Below are 19,287 nucleotides of genomic sequence, written 5' to 3'. Positions count from 1 at the left end.
GGGCTCCGTGTGAATTTTGGTTGACTGATATGCGACTTCAACTCTTTTCCATAAAACCAAAAATTCGCCGCACATTAGAATCTAGTGAATAGATTTTACTATTATGATTAAGACTTAGTAAAATAAAGATTGCAATAAACTATTTTTTTTTATTTATTTAATTTAATCCGTCAGATATTTTGCTTTCCAATAGTTCCATAGCAGTTCCATGGGAAAATAAGTTTGAGAACCGTTGCTCTAGTAGATGACTAAGTTATATTCCTTCGCAGTGGAAGCCACCTACGCGGTTCCTGAGCACAAGCAACGCGAGAGTCTCATAGAGAGGCGTCGCAGAAGCAGCACCCCCGGCACTCGGCTCACATTGCCTGCGCAGCCCTACAATGATCAGTGGCAGGTAATAATTGAATATTATTTTTCCAAATAAAGATACAAACTCTAACCTTTCGTCCGAAAAAGACGTCACATGATGAACGCGGCTACAGGCTAATATCAACCCTTGGAAGTTTCAACAAAGTTTATGATTACTTTCCGCACACGATGATTGTACTGCAAAGTGTAGTGTCTCTGAAAAAAGGAATTAATTAAAGCGCCATTTAAAAAAACTAGCTCATGATAGACAGATAATTAAATTTGGTAGGTAGATAAGTCCCCGATTGCTTGAATCATAAAGATCTGAGTATATGTTCCTTTTTTTTTTTTTTTTTTACGCGATGCAATACATAATACTGTTTTTCAGCAGGAACGTGAAACGTGGGTAGACAACTCAAACAACATCCGAAACTGGGCCGAGAACTCCCAAAAATGGGACGACAACGCCCAAAAATGGGAAGAAAACGGCCAAAAATGGGAGCAAAACGGTCAAAAGTGGGAGCAGAACGGTCAAAAGTGGGAGCAGAACGGTCAGAAATGGGAGCAAAACGGGCAGAAGTGGGAAAACGGGAACGGTTGGGAGAACGGGGAGAGATGGAATGGGAATTGGGGGGAGGTGCCCACGCCCACTGTACATGTGGATATGAATGCGGCTTATTGGAGAGGGAATGCTAGTGTCGCGGATAGCAGCGATAATGGAGGTTAGTATTTTTAGGGATGATCAAGAAGAATATAATACTGTTCTTAAAGGTTCAACAGACTCAGATCCCGGATGCTATGCTGGCTTTGAACTTAGTAACATACGTATTTATAACATAAATATTTATTAAATTTTGTATTTATTTGATTTTTACATTTTGTTTCGTGTGTCGTGTGTTTTTTTTTTAATAATAAATGGGCTTACTCTTGGCCACAGACTAGCCAAAGGCAAAGACGTGGCCTACGATGGAGTGAGCTCGCCCAGAAGATGCCTGTTCACTCTTGATTTGAAGAGATGTCTTGTTTTCAATATGCTATTTTTTTATTCTGTTTATTAAATATGTGTGTTACCATATAAGTGTTTTGGTTGTATTACACTATAAGCTTATATGTGAAATAAATGATATTGAAATTGATGAGCGGTCAAATGACATTTGGCTGGTGCTACCACGAATTAATAATACCTAACTATAGGATGCTTCATTGCGTAATGATTTTATTTATAAACAGATCAATTCAACTCTGCTTACCTTTTAAGGTAATTTCCAAAACTACAAATCACTGGCGAACACTATTCAAAATCGGTCACATTCACGTTGGCGGGAATGAACTGTAATGCTGATGGTACACTATCATACAAATATGATCATAAGCAACATGCCTTCAGTCATGCAGAGCTATGATCATATTCATAATTATATAATTATGATAAAGTACTATCGGCCTAACAAAATAAAACTTTTAACTGCTCATCCTTGAGCCTTATGTGTTTCTAATAAGCTTGACATATTATTAAATCAGTACAAAGTGTACATTTCGTATATTGTCTGCAGGTTTCCCAGAAGATGGCATGCTTCACTCACCCACGACGGCAGCTTTAGGAGGGCTGCCGCCACACGCTCAATCACCCTCCACCAGTCGAATGAGGCCACACTCACCTTCCAACTCAACAGGTACTTACATATGTATTAATTACTTACGAGGGCTTTCGTGTGAAAAACAGTGAAATCGCAACCGAGCGCTCGATCATACCGTGTGTGGTATCAAATTAAAGGGCTTTGCGAGTAGTTTACAAATATATATCACATTATAGGACTTTTTCTACTTGGTCTAACAAAATATGAGAAAATGTCCAAAGTGGTAATAATTGTACCGGTGAAGGCTCGTTTTCAAAAAATTGCCAAAAATAAATAATAGCAATTTATAATCACTAAGGCATAACAGCAATTTAAGTAAACGTTGCAGACTAATTAAGTACAAAAATTACTTCGATGTGATGCAGATATTCAAAGAAATTGTCACTTAATTTTAGGTAATTTCTGAAAAAAATTGATTTTGTCTTAGCCTCGTTTACTCTTTTTCAAAACCTTATAATAAATTCAGCTCTATATTATTATGTGAGTTTTTCTAAACATGCATTAGAGAAAAATTCATAATTAATTCAGTGAATTAGTTTTCAAAAATCCAGTCTGCTCTAATGATGATGCTCTAACTGAAACTTGAATTAAATATATAATAATTTTACCTTCCAATAAAATTGTTATTATTTTGCCTGGTATATCCGAGGTCTTTATACGTACTCTCTTTATAGAGAGTACGTCGTAGACGTCGCATCGGACCGGTAGATGGCGCCATCGTTCGTTGTAAGTCGCTCCGGCGTCACACCGCCGCGATGTTGGTAGTCCCGTTTTTCCCCACCTGCAACACAAGGCTCCCCGCGCCCCGACCCGCCACCAGCCACCCTCATTGTTGAGGAGAAGTGCCGACGGTATATTAAGCCTACCAGGAAGGCATCACTCAGACCTCGGATATACCAGGCAAAATAATAACAATTTTATTGGAAGGTAAAATTATTATATTATTTGTGCCGTTTGTATATCCGAGGTCTTTATAGAGACCTGTTTATTATCTCCTGGTGGCGAGTCAGCTGGCGCGCAAGCCTTTGGTAGCCCTATTGGCATAGCATAGAAGAATAAGTGAATCAGTTGTTGAACCGATTTGACAGATGTATCAGTCGAAATACCCTTCGATCCGCGAATATCTCGGTGCCAGAAACGCCTAAAGAGATTTTCGTGATGACGTTTAGCTTTAGTCAGCGAATAGTTAGAGAAATGACATTATTATACATCGCAGATCAAAACCAAAAAAGATGTAGGCGAGGCTGACTTGAACAAGATACAAAAACCTTAGATACACTATTATTATTAACAGACACGTTATTTTATCAGGTTATAAACCCAATTTCAGACACAGAGTGTGGAAATTAACTGTAAAAGTAGTGTAACTATCTAAATCAATATTAGCATTGATATGACTATTTAAAGTCCAACGTCTTACGTCCATATCAAACACAGAAAAAGGTCATCACTCACGCGCCCAAGGGCTATTTGTTACAATACTGGTATTTTCGATCAGACTATTTCGCGTCAAGCGAGCGCGGTTGCAAGCGAGACTCCTGAACTCTGAACTCTTTTTAGTGAGGGCATTTGAGGATACCGATCGCTCGGTAAAACTAGCCTAGAAGATGAAAAGTACGAGCGCTGTCGATTGCTACTACACTGGACGGAGGTATCAGTCGATTTCTTCAAGTCAGTCATTGACTCTTAGGGTAATCCATTACCTAATCCAAAACCCGATGCGACGGATTTCTACTTCGTGCAATGAAGGTCGACAGAGTAGACTGAGAGGTGGAGAAGTCCGTGTCGCATCGCTGGTGGTTGCTGAACACGTCGTGGTAGCAGGTCAAGGGGTGAATTAAAACACCGCCACACATGCGCGCTTTAAGAGCGTAGGCGGAGCGCAATAATGGCGGTGCACCGCACAAACGCTGGCGTTGCGCCCAGTGGGCGCTAGCGGGAACTAACGAGCGCTGATTGCGAGCGCAACGCGCGCGGGACGCGAGCGGAATGCACGCGCATTCAGCGCGCTGATAGCGTAGCGTTAGCGCTATGTGTGGCGGAGGCTTAATACGTACCGTTGTACGACGTAATGCAGGGCTCTCGCAGACGAAGAAGTACGATGACGGGCGAAGCAGAAGAAGGCGAGGTCACCGAAGGTCACTTACTTGGCTCCCAGGGGGTGCATACTGACCTCGTACGACAGTCTGTTGGAGTCAGCAGTTACTGTCGTAGTTACTCGTAACAGAAGAGATGTAATCCTGCCATCGTACAGCATAACATAACATACAACCGAACTGTGCATAGCATATAGTGCTATGCGAACCTTAATCCGGCTGCATGTCACTTCAGTCGCTAGCGCCACCGCCTGTTGAAGATTATTTTCCATCGGAAGAACTTTACTTCGTACTATGTTCCGATTATTGAAGGTCTTATCGGGCTGCAGATGCAAGCAAAACAGGGGCGATTGGCCTACAGCTATCGGCAGCTGTACGAGGTAATGCTGGAAACTGCAGCGGTGCAACCTTCCTCTGTAGACTACGAAAGTTGTGAAATTGATGAAATCAGGTTCAACGATCGAATCAAGCACTATATTAATTCAGTATAGTCGAGCCAGATGATAACTACTGAAGTCCTCCTGAGTTCCTGGCCCCTTTCGCTTTGAGCTGGAATCTCAAGTTCACTAAGGCGAAGCGGGTTTATTTTTCCCAATTTGTTTATTAGAGGCTCGGCGAATAAGTTAATCTCTCGAATGGACAGTGGGCGCCACAAGCCTCCGGGAAATCGTCGTGTACTTGGAACCCCCGCGGCCAGATTACCGATCGGTTTTGGTGTCCACCCGGTAAACAGACGCACGCTCAGGATGCAGGACGCTGGCTCGAATTCAGATCTGGACATTCTGAAAGAGATTTTTTTTTTTTTTAATTCCGCAAACCTTTACGATGTCTTTGACCTACACAATGAGCGATGTACAGGAATCACAGGGTCGTCTCGCGAGGCGCCTCTCCGATTAGATAGCTCGCGAACATCGTCAGGACACCCTCGCAGCAGTGCGGCTCCTCGTCCGGTTATTGACGTCTTACCTCGTTCCACTATGGGTGTCCAAACCACGTTAGGACGTAGCATCTTTAGAATTTATCTGTTCTCACTTCGGCGACGGAGGAGTCCTTGGTCAAAATAGAGTGTAAATACTGTCGTACTTCACGGGAACTGGAAAGAGAAGAGTGGATACCATAGTGTACGGGATGTCAGCTGATAGCGGCGCCCGGCGTCACATTGGAGGGTAGTATCAGCCTGGTCAGCAGCGATACCGTAGCAGACGGAGCCTGGATAGTCGTGGTCGTAGCACCATTGTAGGGGAAGACAGTGTTCGCGGTGAGCGTGACATCTTAGGCGCGACGGGCGTTATAAGCGTGGCGGCTAGCAGCACCAAGGGCCCACATCAGCAATCTTACCAGCTTGTCACTGCAGCAGACGCTGTTATGTTCGGCGGTGAGATTGAGACGGCCGTCGGCACTTCTCCTCAACAATGAGGGTGGCTGGTGGCGGGTCGGGGCGCGGGGGAGCCTTGTGTTGCAGGTGGGGAAAAACGGGACTACCAACATCGCGGCGGTGTGACGCCGGAGCGACTTACAACGAACGATGGCGCCATCTACCGGTCCGATGCGACGTCTACGACGTACTCTCTATAAAGAGAGTACGTATAAAGACCTCGGATATACAAACGGCACAAATAATATCTATTAGATAACGGAACGTTATCGGAACGGAAACTAAAACTATCAATTTTACATTATTTTGACGTTTTTCTCGAAAGCACCCTTAAGACTGCGCAAATAAGGACATGATTGCCTTTCATACTGACTACCGACTCTGGGAGAAGGTTGCAGAACAACGAACGGAGTGGCGCAAATGCATTGTGGAGGGTCGCAAAATTTGCGATGAGTCATGGTTTGCTGCACTCGCTGATAAGAAACAGAAGCGATGCCAAGGTGTTTCAGCGCCCATTTCCGCAAGCTTCTCTTGTCAGTCCTGCGGTAGACTATGTCGGTCTCGCATCGGTCTAATAAGTCATCAGAAAAGGTGCTCCTCGAATATTACACCATAAATCGTCTGCAATAGACGTTAAGGCCAATGATAGTATTAAAGAGTATCTTAATGATGTATAATAATAATTTAATAAAGTAGCTGATAAGTAATATAAGTATGCATGCGATGCACACAACATTTATAAATATTTGCATGTCTTTGTGACAAAACATGTAGATCTATAAATTGAATATGCATGACCTTTTGTACCACGTTTTAGCAAATAAATGACTGATTCTGATTCTGATGATGATACTTAAGACATTTCACATTTTATCATAATCCCTATTAAATTAAATTACTTTATTTCGACCAACTTGCAAACTATACTCGGTGACTACCATTCTACACTGTCAGCCAGGTGATTTGAATAATGTATTTTTTATCACACTACGTCGGTGGCAAACAAGCATACGGTCCGCCAGATGGAAAGCGGTCACCGTAACCTGTGGACGCCTGCAACTCAAGGAGTGTCACATGCGCGTTGCCAACCCATTACAAACTTGTACACTCCATTTTGCTGTGTTAAGTACCTACACAGCAAAAATTAGTGTACAAGTTCCAAGGAGGGTTCGGGTTGCCGACGACTCAAAGGACAATAGATGGAACAAATTAGTTCCGTAGGTCCTTCCGTCATCAGCACACCGCACCCTTGTTAAGCTCTGGCAGCCTTACTCACCGGCAGGCCGGTGTATTGGTTTTAAATCATTTTCAACGACCCGCTTAGAATAATCTGCTGCAACCTCGTATCCCTGCATATAATTTTGTATGGGAAAAGATAGTTTATTCGGCTCGGGGCGAGAAGAACAGTACAAGTGTTCCATTTGCCTATTTCTACATATATCATCTTACTTATGATAGACTTTCCAAATTTCTATCTTATTATTCCCGTGTGGTGACGGGTTAAGAATTTCACCACCCCCTTTCTTCCCATGGGTGTTTAAGTCGACCGTGGGATATGGGTTAAATTGTGGCGTAGGCGAGAGGCTGGCAACCTGTCACTGCAATGTCACAATTTGGATTTCTTTCAACCCCTTTTTGCCAAGAGTGGCACTGAAACTTAGTAGTTCATATGCTCTGCCTACCCCTTTATGGGATATGTGACGACCGGTCTGGCGCAGTCGGTAGTGACCCTGCCTGCTACGCCGCGGTCCCGGGTATTTATATATTATATATATCGTTGTCTGAGTACCCACAACACAAGCCTTCTTGAGCTTACCGTGGGACACAGTCAATCTGTGTAAGAATGTCCTTATAATATTTATTTATTTATTTATTATTTATTTATATGTACTACAGGCGTGATTACATGTATGTATATGTATCGACACAGACTTTCAAAAACCTCTTTCCACAGGTCGAATGAGAAGCCAGTCTCCCAGCAATGCCAGCGCGTCAGAACGCCTTTTAGGCACCACTCCAACGGCAAGGTTACACAGCCGCTCGCCTTCCAATAACTCACCATCTAGAAGCAAAGACAGCATGAGGTAAGAACTCGAATCGCAAGTTATTGTAACAGTACATTAAGGTCTGTTCTATCTTGTTTTTCTGGACCAAAATGGAGAAATATGGGCATTTGTATCCTTTTGTCGAGTGTTTGTTTCGTGTTACTGATTAGATTAGATTTCTTTATTTCATGATAAAAATTACACTATAAATTTGCTACATGTCAAAATTATGTTTATCTTCTCATCATGATCGTCAAAAATTACATAATAAATTCCAAATAAAAATAATTGTGTCTCCCAAATGAGGATCGTCATTTACAAAGAAAGAAAATACACATGCCAAGCTAAATAAAATTAATAAATTAAGTTACAATATCATGAAATTATCACGAAGCAAGAAAATATTATATAACAGAGAAATATAGGTATAATTATATCATCGGTCATTAAAAATTCAAATCCATGTACTCATTTACAGAGTACATGGGGTTATCTAACAAAAGGTTTCTCAATTTGCGCTTAAATGCTTCGTCACATGGCTCATTTCTCAGATCGGCTGTCTTTTCCTTCATTAATTGTATTGTCAGTCATTGTTACATCTTGTGGACACTGTCAATTGACTTGTATAGTTCATATCTAACTGTTCCCTGATGTTTGTGCTGTCACTCGTTTTAGTCTTAGTTTAGTTGTTAGCTTAGCTTGTTAAGTCAGGGTCCCACTGAAAATCAGCGCCTCGGCTTGCCGTGGCAACATGCTGAGTGGGATCCCATTTAGCATCGAGTTTGTGTTGTATGTACCTATCTATCTTGTATTTGTCCAATTTGGTGTTAAATAAACATCGATTTAAACTTCCCTAGATACACTATCGCCTACAAATTCGACACTCAAAAGTGTCCGATCGCTTAGTTGCAAATGTGTGCGTCTAGTTGACAAACGAAAACTTCGCAATGTAGTAAAAACTACTTTAATTTTTTTACAAAAACAACGTTATTTCTTAGTACTTAGAGTTCAATTTCAAATGCAAGCAATTGGCGGTTATGACATTAATGAATGTGATCATCGCGAAAGCCATAAAATTTTATGACCGCAGATCGCAGGTGTGCATATTTTTAAACAAATCTACGTCTTATTGCAACCAACATAAGTTTAATTTCGTTCGCGCTGCAACAATCTAAACGCCATTTTTAAATTGGGAACGAGGATGGACAGAGGCATCATGGGAGTCGCGCTATGAGATGAAAGGCGAGAATGAGGAAATTTGCGGTATTTTTGCGAAAAACTGTTTAAATATATATATATATGTGTGTGTGTGTGTGTGTGTGTGTGTGTGTGTGTGTGTGTGTGTGTGTGTGTGTGTGTGTGTGTGTGTGTGTGTGTGTGTGTGTGTGTGTGTGTGTGTGTGTGTGTGTGTCTATGTTTATAAATAAATAAATAGATATTGGGGACACCTTACACAGATCAACTTAGCCTCAAACTAAGCAAAGCTTGTACTATGGGTACTAAACGACGATATACATACTTAAATAGATAAATACATACTTATATACATAGGATACATCCATGACTCAGGAACAAATATCTGTGCTCATCACATAAATAAATGCCCTTACCGGGATTCGAACCCAGGACCGCGGCTTAGCAGGCAGGGTCACTACCGACTGAGCCAGACCGGTCGTCTAATATATATAACATATGTGTGTGTGTGCGTGTAGTGAGTGTATGTGTAGCGATTATGTGAAGGTAAACAGTTGAGGGATTGTATGTGGTGTGTGTGAGGGATGGTGCACTTGGAGAGTATGAATTAAGTAGCTATTAAAACAAAGAAGAATTGAATGATGACATTAATTTATTATTCTACGTAATTTCTTTCAAAGCTTTGTGTGGGTAAATCTTCTCTCCGCTCCTCAGCTATAATCTTGCGCCATTTTTCCCTTTCAACGTCTTGTTTTGGGAATCTGGAATAAAAACCTTTTTTATTACTTAAAAACGAATTTGCTATTCCCGGGTTGTTTCTTTTTATAATTAAAGTAATTTATAAGATATGTATTAATATTATTGAATTGAAATCATTTATTTCAGACTTACTGGTCCATAATAATAAATAAATACAATACACTAATAATATGAAATAGGCTTCTTTTACAAAACATATAAATTAGCGACTCCATCATTCCATTTTTAACTATGTTCCACTTCATCCATCTTTTGTCGCCGTCCGCTCATTACTAGTATAGCGCGAGAGAAAGAGACAAACTGCGTAAGACCAAATCAAGGAATTTACTTTAATTATTCTAGAAAATAAATAAATGTTTTTAGTAAGTTAGGAAGCCATTTTGGCCACAAATGCATAACATTATAAAATTATTAACAATTACTTACCGGAAATACGATACGTCATCCTTTTTTAACGTATATAAGGTGTTATTTTTGCACTTTTTTACGGAGCACTTAGGCATGTTGCCGACACGGCGGATGAAGCGCTACTGACCGCCCAATTGTGCTTAGAACATTTTCAAGCACAATTTGCTGCGGACACATTCTAAGCCATGATGGTGCATCTAGGTAGTTTAGATCGATGTAAATAAAGCATATTCTATTCTATTTTTAGAATTTTAACAAAAATCAACTAACTGTCAGTTTTGTGACGATAATTAAGCATGAAAATTCTATAAAAATATTGTTTTTGTTTTAATTAAATAAACATAATCTATATTCATAATGTGAAAAAAATACGTTTTTAGACTGATTTTATGCTTAATTTTCGTCACAAAACAGTCAGCGAGTTAATTTTTGTTAACAACTTATACTAATTGGGGGGTCCCAAATTCTGAAAATGCGCATATTGCAAAAAGGCCAGCGTGCGTAGCACAAACGCTCACGAAACGAAACGCTCGTAGATATCTATCTCTATCGCTCTTGCGTATATTGTCACGACAGAGCCAGACTACCTTTCGCGGCGTTTCGTTTTCGTTTCACGTCGTAGAAATGCCATTCGGCTACGCAGTACAGTACACAGTACTCGAAACCGACGAGCGTGTACGAGGAACGTCTTATGAAAATGCGTGAAGTGAATGTGGTTTGTCAGGATCATAGCAAATGGACATCCGTGATATCTGCCTACCCCCCTGGGAAACAGGCGTGATTGTGTGTAGTATGTATCTTGTTTGTCCAATTTAGTATTAAGCATTCTACAATTGAAGCAGCCTCTTTTATAAATATAAATAAATAAATATTATAGGACACTCTTACACAGATCAACTGGGTGTCCTGCCGTTTCGCCAAAAAACGTTTCGTCAAATTTCATTTCCCAATAATCATATCGCAATAGTTTCATTTCCCAAAGTATTGTTTGGCAAAGGTATGTTCCGCAATGAATTTGTTTGGTCAAATTATCATTTGGCACAATTTTACTTAGTCAAATTTTATTTAGACAAAACTTTATTTCGCAAACGTTTTTAATGGCAAAACTTATATCCCAAAAACATGTTTGGTCAAAATTTCACATCGCAAATTTCGAAAATATTTAGGCATTTGTATTTTCATTTCTACGGGATTAATTTAATTTACCGAAGATTTTTTTGCCAAATTTAACTTAAAATTGTCAAATGATAATTTCAGTTTTATTCCCAAGGCTTCAGTTGGACAAGAAAAGTTTGCTCAACTTTATTTTTGTCAAATTAATTACTGGACAAAATTATTTTGTCAAAAAATGTTTATACAAATTACACCATGCAAAACCACGTTTGACAATAAATATTACAGGGCATAAATGTAATGTAATAATTTTATTAGTATTGTAACAGAAAACTCGTGTGCGACAGGGTCAGTTTAGGTGCGACGACGAGCGAAGCGAGGAGGAGCGTGTTAGGTTGACAGTGAGCAAACTGGAAATGGCTTTTTAAAGTAATTAAAAATTAATAGAACATAATGGTCTTGAAAACATAAGGTTTCTTTTTAATAAAATGTATCCGGACATGTAAGTGAAAATGTCATCCTTGACATTTGCAGCAGGAGGAAAAAAAGTACGACATACACATTATTTCACACAAATCTTGGACACAAAGTATAAAATGAACAAACAAATTTCTAATGCGCCATTTAACTACAATATATTGGGAAATGGAAATTTTGCCTAACAATACATTTGACTAAATAATATTTGGTAAAATGAGATTTGACCAAGTAAATATTTTGGGAAACAAATACTTGCCAAAAAAAGTTTTGCTAAATGTCAATTTGCGATAAGTTGTTTTGCCAAACGTTTATTTGGGAAATGATAATTTGGGAATAATAGTTTGGGATGTGAAACTTTGGGAAATGTCTTTGATATAATATACAAAAACTTAAATACATAAAAAACATCCATGACTCAGCAACAAATATCTGTGCTCAGCACACAAATAAATGCCCTTACCGGGATTCGAACCCGGGATCGCGGCGTAGCAGGCAGGGTCACTACGCACTAGGCCAACCCGGTCGTCAAATTTATGTAATGTTTCTTTTTCAGAATGCGAGAGAATTCCCCACCTCGACATATGCACTCGCCCGTGTCTCGAAGATCACCATCTTGTTACGATAACGACTCTTTAGCGCAGCAAAATGCAGTTTACGTTGGAAACTACCCGCAGGTAAGATTTCATCTTTTTTTTTTAATTCTTCGTTTGCAACTTTTTGCTAAGAGTTGAAATTATAAGTGTTCCACGTGTCCTGTTTCTTTAAGGCCTGATTCAGACGGCGTGCGAACTCGCGTGTGATTTTAGTTACATTGCGGGCTGTTGAGGTTACATACAATTTTGCACAGCCATCAAATACCGCAATGTAATAAAACTCGTACCGTCTAAATGGGCCCTAATACTTCTATATTTGCGCATTTTCGCGGAAAAAGATTCAAAAACTTTTTTTTTCTAAAATAGGTAAATTTAATGTTTTTCCTACTTAGAATCATGAGCCCTTTGGATCCTACCAGGTAAAAAAAAAGTGTCCCAAAATTATTTTTTCCACTTTGTTATCATTTTTCAAACACTTTGTACAGCGGTTACAAAGTGGAAAGTATACAAAATAATAGAAAATTTTGGGACCATTTTTTGTCTTAGATCGAAAGGGCTCATGATTCTGAGTAGGAAAAGCATAAAATTTACCTACCTTAGAAAAAAATATTTTTGGTGATTGTTCTCGTGAAAGTGCCCATTTAGGAATCGAGTCGTGCCACCTATTACGGAAAATATATACGATGTAATGAAGCAATCAATACATACTTATAAATGAATGCTTCTTCGTACAGGTGGAGGCAGGCGGAGCAGCGGACCCCGAGGCGGACGTGCTAGTTCGTTTAGCTCGCGGCGCGGCCGGCTTCGGCTTCCGCATCGTCGGAGGCACTGAGGACGGTAGCCGAGTGGCTGTCGGATACGTTGTACCGGGTTTGTCTATTTACTAATCTGAAACGTCAAATAAAAATTACCTTGTGTATTTAGTGGAAGTTATTTATCTACCTCATAATTCGTTGTGATGACGAATGCGCGTCAAGATTCTTATCGGTATCGAGTTCAATACCGTAGAGTTGTGCCTGCTCGTTCACTGAAAAGATCGCTCCCAACTAGTGCGATCTCCGAAGTGTACTAGTTCGTTCTTTTAGGACATTTAGTACAGTAGTACACCGAGAGAGCGAGAGAACAAATTGTCCATATGGCGTACAGTAACGCTTGCTCGTACTAGCCGAGAGCTGATCGGCCGTTTTCGCGCGCTCTCGGTCCGTCAGTCAGTTATATTTCGGCTGCGGTCGGGTCACATGGATCGCATTGCTGTCATTGTCACTCCTCGGCTCTTGGCTCCTTTCGCTCCCATTCTGTTGCGTGTGCGTCTAGACCGAACTACTCCCAAATGATTTTGATCTTTAGTACATTTAGTACACTCACAGTACTAAATGTACTAGAGAGCAGAATCATTTGGGTGTAGTTCGGTCTAGAACAATGAAGGGAATCGTGTCTTTTGTACTATTAGTACATATTATTAAATTAAAACGGGACTTAATCGCGTAAAACTTACGTTTTATATTTAACCCGACGTTTCGGACATGACATTACGTCCGTGGTCACGGGTAGACTCAAACATCATCATGTCCGAAACGTCGGGTTAAATATAAAACGTAAGTTTTACGCGATTAAGTCCCGTTTTAATTTAATACTATTAGTACATGTCCTACACAAGCCTACAATACCGCAAAAGCTAGGAACGTGAATACAAGGGGGCGTGTTACAATTGGTGTCGTGACCAGGATTGTGGTTCAAGTGAATGATCAAAACCAAGTCCGGGTAATTAAAAACTCTTGCGCCTAAATGCAACCTGTAGCAAGTGAACTTCGAGACCACTGTGACAATAACTTCGGAGATCAGTTTATGACAACTGAATTAAATCATGTTTCCAATTTTAATCATGCTCACATAATTGTTAAAATTAAGTAATGTAAGGTTGGTGGTAGCAGGGTTTCCATTGGTGGCGTGACCAGGATTACGATTTATACTAGAACATTTTCAGAATGTGGGACCCCCCAATTAGCGTAAGTTGTTAACAAAAATTAACTCACTGTCAGTTTTGTGACGATAATTAAGCCTGAAATTTCAATAAAAATATGTTTTTTGTGTTAATTACATAAACTTTAAGCGATAATCTACATTCATAATGTGAAAAAAGTAAATTTTTAGACAGATTTTATGCTTAATTGTATGTATGTATGTATAAGCTTTATTGTACATAAAGGAAACAAAAGAGACACAGTTACAGAGTCAGTAATATACAATGTAGGCGGACTTATCCCTTAATTGTCGTCACAAAACTGACAGCGAGTTAATTTTTGTTAACAACTAAATTGTGTATGCAACCAGGTGGCCCAGCGGACGGTCTGCTCCGGCCAGGAGACTTGCTGACGTCGGCAGACGGTGTGTCGCTGACGGGCGCCACGCATGCGCGAGCTGTGGCTTATGTGTGCCAGGCCGCCGCTAGAGGACACGTAAGTATGCTACTGACACACTGCGCCATCCCATCCATCCTTAAATCAAAATCAAAATCAAAATAATTTATTCAGCAAATAGGCCACAGGGGCACTTTTACACGTCACATGTACATAGGTATTTAAACTTATCTAACATAATCAAGACTAGAGATGGGCCGAATATGGACATTGCCGAATACGAATATTCGGCCGAACATTTGGTTCAGCTCTTACCGAACCGAACATTCGGCCGAATATTCGGTTACGCCACATTTAGAAAGCGGATGTTAAGAAAAAACTATTAAATGATTGATAATGGTCACATATGTTACTAGAACTACATATGTTATTACGGTTTAGTGAATTTAACTAAAACTTTAGTTAAAACAACTCTAAACTCTTCTCAACTCTTAAACTACGGTTTTTCCAACTTTGTATTTGTATTTTGACGCATAGGCAATTATCTCTTTCTAGTAGTTCCTTAAAAATAGGAGCTTATTATCCAAAGGAATACGTAAGATCTTCCTTATTTTTTTACTTTGTTTGTTCGGTAAATATTCGGCAAAGCAACCGAATTATTCTGCCGAATACGAACATTGAAAAACTTGCCGAATATGCCGAATACCGAATATTTATCGAACATTCGGCCCATCTCTAATCAAGACTTTCTTTGAAGCTGTAAGGCCTGTAAGGCTAACTTTCATCGATTATGAAAACCATTACGATTTATAATTGCAACACTACAGCTACTAACTTTGTACAGCGACTGGTCACGGCCCTCAATCATAAGGTTCCGGAGAGAAAAAAGAGATAATTGCAAAGCCCGAATAAAGAATCGAGAACGCTTTTCACATTGAAGTGTCCTATTTTTAACCCCCGACGCAAAAACGACGGGGTGTTATAAGTTTGACGTGTCTGTCTGTCTGCATGTCTGTTTGTCTGTCTGTCTGTCTGTGGCATCGTAGGTCCGGAACGGATAGACCGATTTGTATTTAGTTTTATTTTTGTCTGAAAGCTGAGTTAGTCGGGAGTGTTCTTAGCCATGTTTCATGAAAATCGGTCTACTATGTCGCGGTCGGGGGTTTTTTCAAAATTTTAATTTTGTGATTAAGTTATTCAATTTAAATTTTAAATATCTCCATAGGGTTTTATACATTTTTAAGACAACGGACGGTAGATACGATTACAAGTTAACTTTAACTTGGTTACAAATCTGCTCAAAGTCTTTGCGGAAAAAGATGACGTACGTATGTATATCACCTACTCAAATCAGTTGTTTTTTGTGTCTTGTCTCCACTACAAAGGTTGTCTGGATTAGATCGCTCTTTAGCGATAAGACCGCCTGTTGTCTACCATAGATAATTAAAGTTATGTGCTTATTTTTTTAAAGTCATCTTGTTATATTGGTAAGCAATAAAGAATATTTGTATTGTATATGGATTATGGACCCTATACATTTCACGACTCCTCTCTTTCGGAACAGATTTTCAATGTCTTATTATTTTAACAGGTAACGTTAGGTGTGCGACATAACAGAGCGGACATACAATCTCTGGGGTTACCCACATTGCCAACTCAACACCAACCCTTACTTACGTAAGTACCATTCGATTGTTAGCTGATAACATAAACCTTATATCCACTAATAGTCAAGACTTGAAATAGCCAAATAAATACTAAAAGATTTTTGAATTAGTTATAGTCCGAATAACTGTATTACACACAAAGTGTATTTTTTTTTAGTTGTCGAAGTCGTGAAATTTAATTTCTCCTGCAAAAACTTTTTTTATGTATAACTTCTTTTTCCATTTTCTCTTTTTATGTTCGCGTGTGCGGTGACACGAATGTGTGTACATCTTTTTATTTTTGTTCTATCACTACCTGTGAGTTCCTGTAATTGGCTCTTTGTTTCTTATATTTGTTGTATTATCTGTGTAAACAGCTGTTGGTACTCCTTAAATAAATAATAACATTCTTTTTATACACGGTGCTCGGTGAGCGTTGCAAGAGATTTTAACCACGCATTTCTGAGGCCAAAAGAAAGGTTTTTTTTAAACACATGAAAAATATTTTTTTTGGAATTTATTTTTACTATTTTTGAATGTATTTTCTTTATAAAACTGGCACTTAAAATGAGTTTTAACGTTTTTTTTTTTTAAAACCTCTAGGCTAGCTTTTTGAAAGGTTTGACTTCTCACTATCTTATCACGTATTTATCTATATAAGTAAGTATATCGCCTAGAACCCATAGTAGAAGCTCTGCTTAGTTTGGGGCTAGGTTGATCTGTGTAAGGTGTCCCTCAATATTTATTTATTCTGTTGCATGCACCTCCCCTCAGGTCTGACCCGGCAATGCATGCACACCTGCAGCCCTCCTACAACATATTGCACCCCGCGCCACTGTACCCACCAGCGCCGCAGCCCCAGCCCGGACCCATGTTAGTACCATATACACATTAGCAACCCTCATCTGTAACATCAAATTATCAGCCCATGTTAATATTGATTGGAGCTCCAAATAAATAAAATGAAGGCGACCGAGTTTTGCTCGAAACTCGAAAAACATAGAGAAACTCAGAATCGCGCCTACTTAGCTTGATCCATTTTTCACCCCAGAAAATGCTTAAATAGCTAATTCCATCGAAATTATTAGCGCCGTTTCCAAGATCCCGAAATATGTATCGTCCAGTCACGGGCAATAGGGAACTTGAATGTTCTTAAAATAAAATATTTTATACCATGCACGAAATAAAGCATCAGATAATTGTAAGAAAAACATGGACAGAAGTTATTTTTAAATCCAATTTCTATTTAATAAAAAGGGTAGAAATTCATACATATATACATACAATCACGCCTGTATCCCATAAAGGGGTAGGCAGAGCTCATGAAACTACTAAAGCTGTAGAAATTCATAAAGTCTCTGAATTGACCGTGACGTCACTCAATTCGATTTCATATAAATTCCATATTAGCAAGTCGTTCAAATTCGTTTACGACAATTTTTAAAAATAAGCTAATTTGACTAGGAGGCAAGTAGCCTATAACATATGTCAGATAAGAATTTTGAGTGATTCACTGTTATTTTCATTAGACTTATGTTGACTGGGATCCTCCTAAGGCCCAGCCATACAAATGAAAAATCCAGAATTTGCCATTGAAATATGAACCTTTAGTCCAGGAAATAGAGTTTATTTTGGTTTAGTTTGAAAATTTAACAAAACAAAACAAATGCGACTCTGTTCCAATTGAAAATGATTTAAATTTCATCGAACTGAATAAGTACTATAGGTAGGACCTTGGCCCTTAGGAGGATAGACCGTGATTACTTTTTTGATTTTTATTTTTTTGGGTTTTTGATATGTCAGATATTTTTGCGGCCTTCTTTTTATGCCAAGTTATTGCCAAAGACTGTCCGACGAGTAAAGGAACCTCATGGCGGTTGGCACTTGCGCTCTTATTAATGGCGTAAGCGTTGACCGCCATAACGGCTCAGCCACGACATTGGTCTAAGCGCGACAGCGGTGAGCGGCAGCCATACGTGCGAATGAAAAGTCCCATCGCTGTGTCTCGCTCCAATGTATGGCCGCCGCTCACCGCAGTCGCGCTTAGCCCAATGTCGTGGCTGAGCCGTGACTGTAATAAAGGTACCTTTTCATATATGACCTTCATTTCCACGTTTTTATGCAGGTAGTTTACCCATGCTTTATATTAATGTGTAGGTATGGAGTGCAATACGACACAGCGACAGGCGGATGGTCTTCAGTGCCATATGACGTCACAGTCACAAGAAATGAAGGCGAAGGCTTCGGATTTGTCGTTATTTCCTCCACCAATAAAGCTACTAGCACTATTGGTAAGTAAAAGCTCATTTATATAGCATACTAATGAATTAATAGTTATCAAAGCGGACCCAGGCTTTCACGAGCCGGGCAAGGACGATGATGATGAATTGATGAATAATTAATGAATAGTAGATAAGACACACATGTATGACGTCCAATAATTGCTTTAGCCCCCTCCTCCCACACATTAGCGTCTCGCGAGCGTAGCGTAGGGCCAACTGTATGGCAAACTGGCCCGACACTACGCTTGCGAGACGCTAGATGTGGGGGGGGGGGGCTTAAGCAATTATTAGGACGTCATGCATGTGTGTCTTCCGATAACTCAAAACTCCATTTAAGGGCATTTTAGTTTTCGTTTTTGAATCTTTTTTCGCGAAAATTCACCATAACACAAGTTCACCATGAGTGCCGAGTATTTTTGTGTAATAGCGTGCTCTATTTTCTCGCCTATCGCGCTCTCTTTTCCGCAGTTAAATAACTGAATACTTCCCCAGGTCAACTGATCCCGAACTCGCCAGCGGCCCGCTGCGGCCTGCTACACGTAGGTGACACCATCGTGGCCATCAACCACACGCCTGTGAGAAACCTGCCTCATCCCGAAGTTGTCGCACTGATCAAACACTCTCATCGAGCGGTAACACTCACTGTTTTACCACCACAGCACACGCCGCCTTAAATGTACAATTTTGGGGCGTTTAAGGGGGTTCGTGCCCCATAAGGGGACCAGTTCGAACCATTAAACACACGCCAGTGAAAAACCTGCCACATCCTCAGGTTGTCGCATTAATTAAACATTCTCATTGAGCAATAACACTCACTGTTTTACCACCACAACATACGCCGCCTAAATGTACAATTGTAGGCGTTGCCCCCTGAGACACCAACGTCATCAACCACACCAGTGAAAAATGTACCTCTACCTCCTTATAGAGGTTGTCGTGATTAAACATTATCAT

At 39.8% G+C, this 19,287-nt stretch overlaps 1 protein-coding gene across 2 annotated transcripts; it reads left to right on the top strand.

The window, feature by feature from the left end:
• The first annotated feature begins 229 nt into the window (after positions 1 to 229).
• On the top strand, positions 230 to 19,021 carry LOC125237459 (membrane-associated guanylate kinase, WW and PDZ domain-containing protein 1-like). Of its 2 annotated transcripts, none has more exons than XM_048144557.1 (11): positions 230 to 394; positions 740 to 1,070; positions 1,902 to 2,021; positions 7,411 to 7,540; positions 12,009 to 12,129; positions 12,783 to 12,918; positions 14,380 to 14,504; positions 15,997 to 16,082; positions 16,826 to 16,924; positions 18,209 to 18,342; positions 18,826 to 19,021. In XM_048144557.1, the coding sequence occupies exons 1-11, from the start codon at positions 245 to 247 to the stop codon at positions 19,005 to 19,007; spliced, it is 1,614 nt and encodes a 537-aa protein (XP_048000514.1). In that variant the 5' UTR covers positions 230 to 244; the 3' UTR covers positions 19,008 to 19,021. The 2 variants fall into 2 exon arrangements, with proteins under 2 accessions (XP_048000514.1, XP_048000513.1); XM_048144556.1 differs by having other exon boundaries at positions 737 to 1,070.
• The last annotated feature ends 266 nt before the right edge of the window (positions 19,022 to 19,287 follow it).

Source organism: Leguminivora glycinivorella, chromosome 21, assembly GCF_023078275.1.
Source record: "Leguminivora glycinivorella isolate SPB_JAAS2020 chromosome 21, LegGlyc_1.1, whole genome shotgun sequence".
Classification (NCBI taxonomy): domain Eukaryota; kingdom Metazoa; phylum Arthropoda; class Insecta; order Lepidoptera; family Tortricidae; genus Leguminivora; species Leguminivora glycinivorella.
Note: the sequence above shows the minus strand (reverse complement) of the source record. Positions and strands in the feature narration are given on the sequence as shown.

Bases quoted from the DNA above. Each gene is read 5' to 3' on its own strand.
- LOC125237459 (XM_048144556.1), top strand. From the start codon at position 245: ATGACTAAGTTATATTCCTTCGCAGTGGAAGCCACCTACGCGGTTCCT. The intron at 395-736 runs GTAATAATTGAA...ACTGTTTTTCAG, and splicing joins CCTACAATGATCAGTGGCAG to CAGGAACGTGAAACGTGGGT. The intron at 12,919-14,379 runs GTTTGTCTATTT...GTATGCAACCAG, and splicing joins TGTCGGATACGTTGTACCGG to GTGGCCCAGCGGACGGTCTG.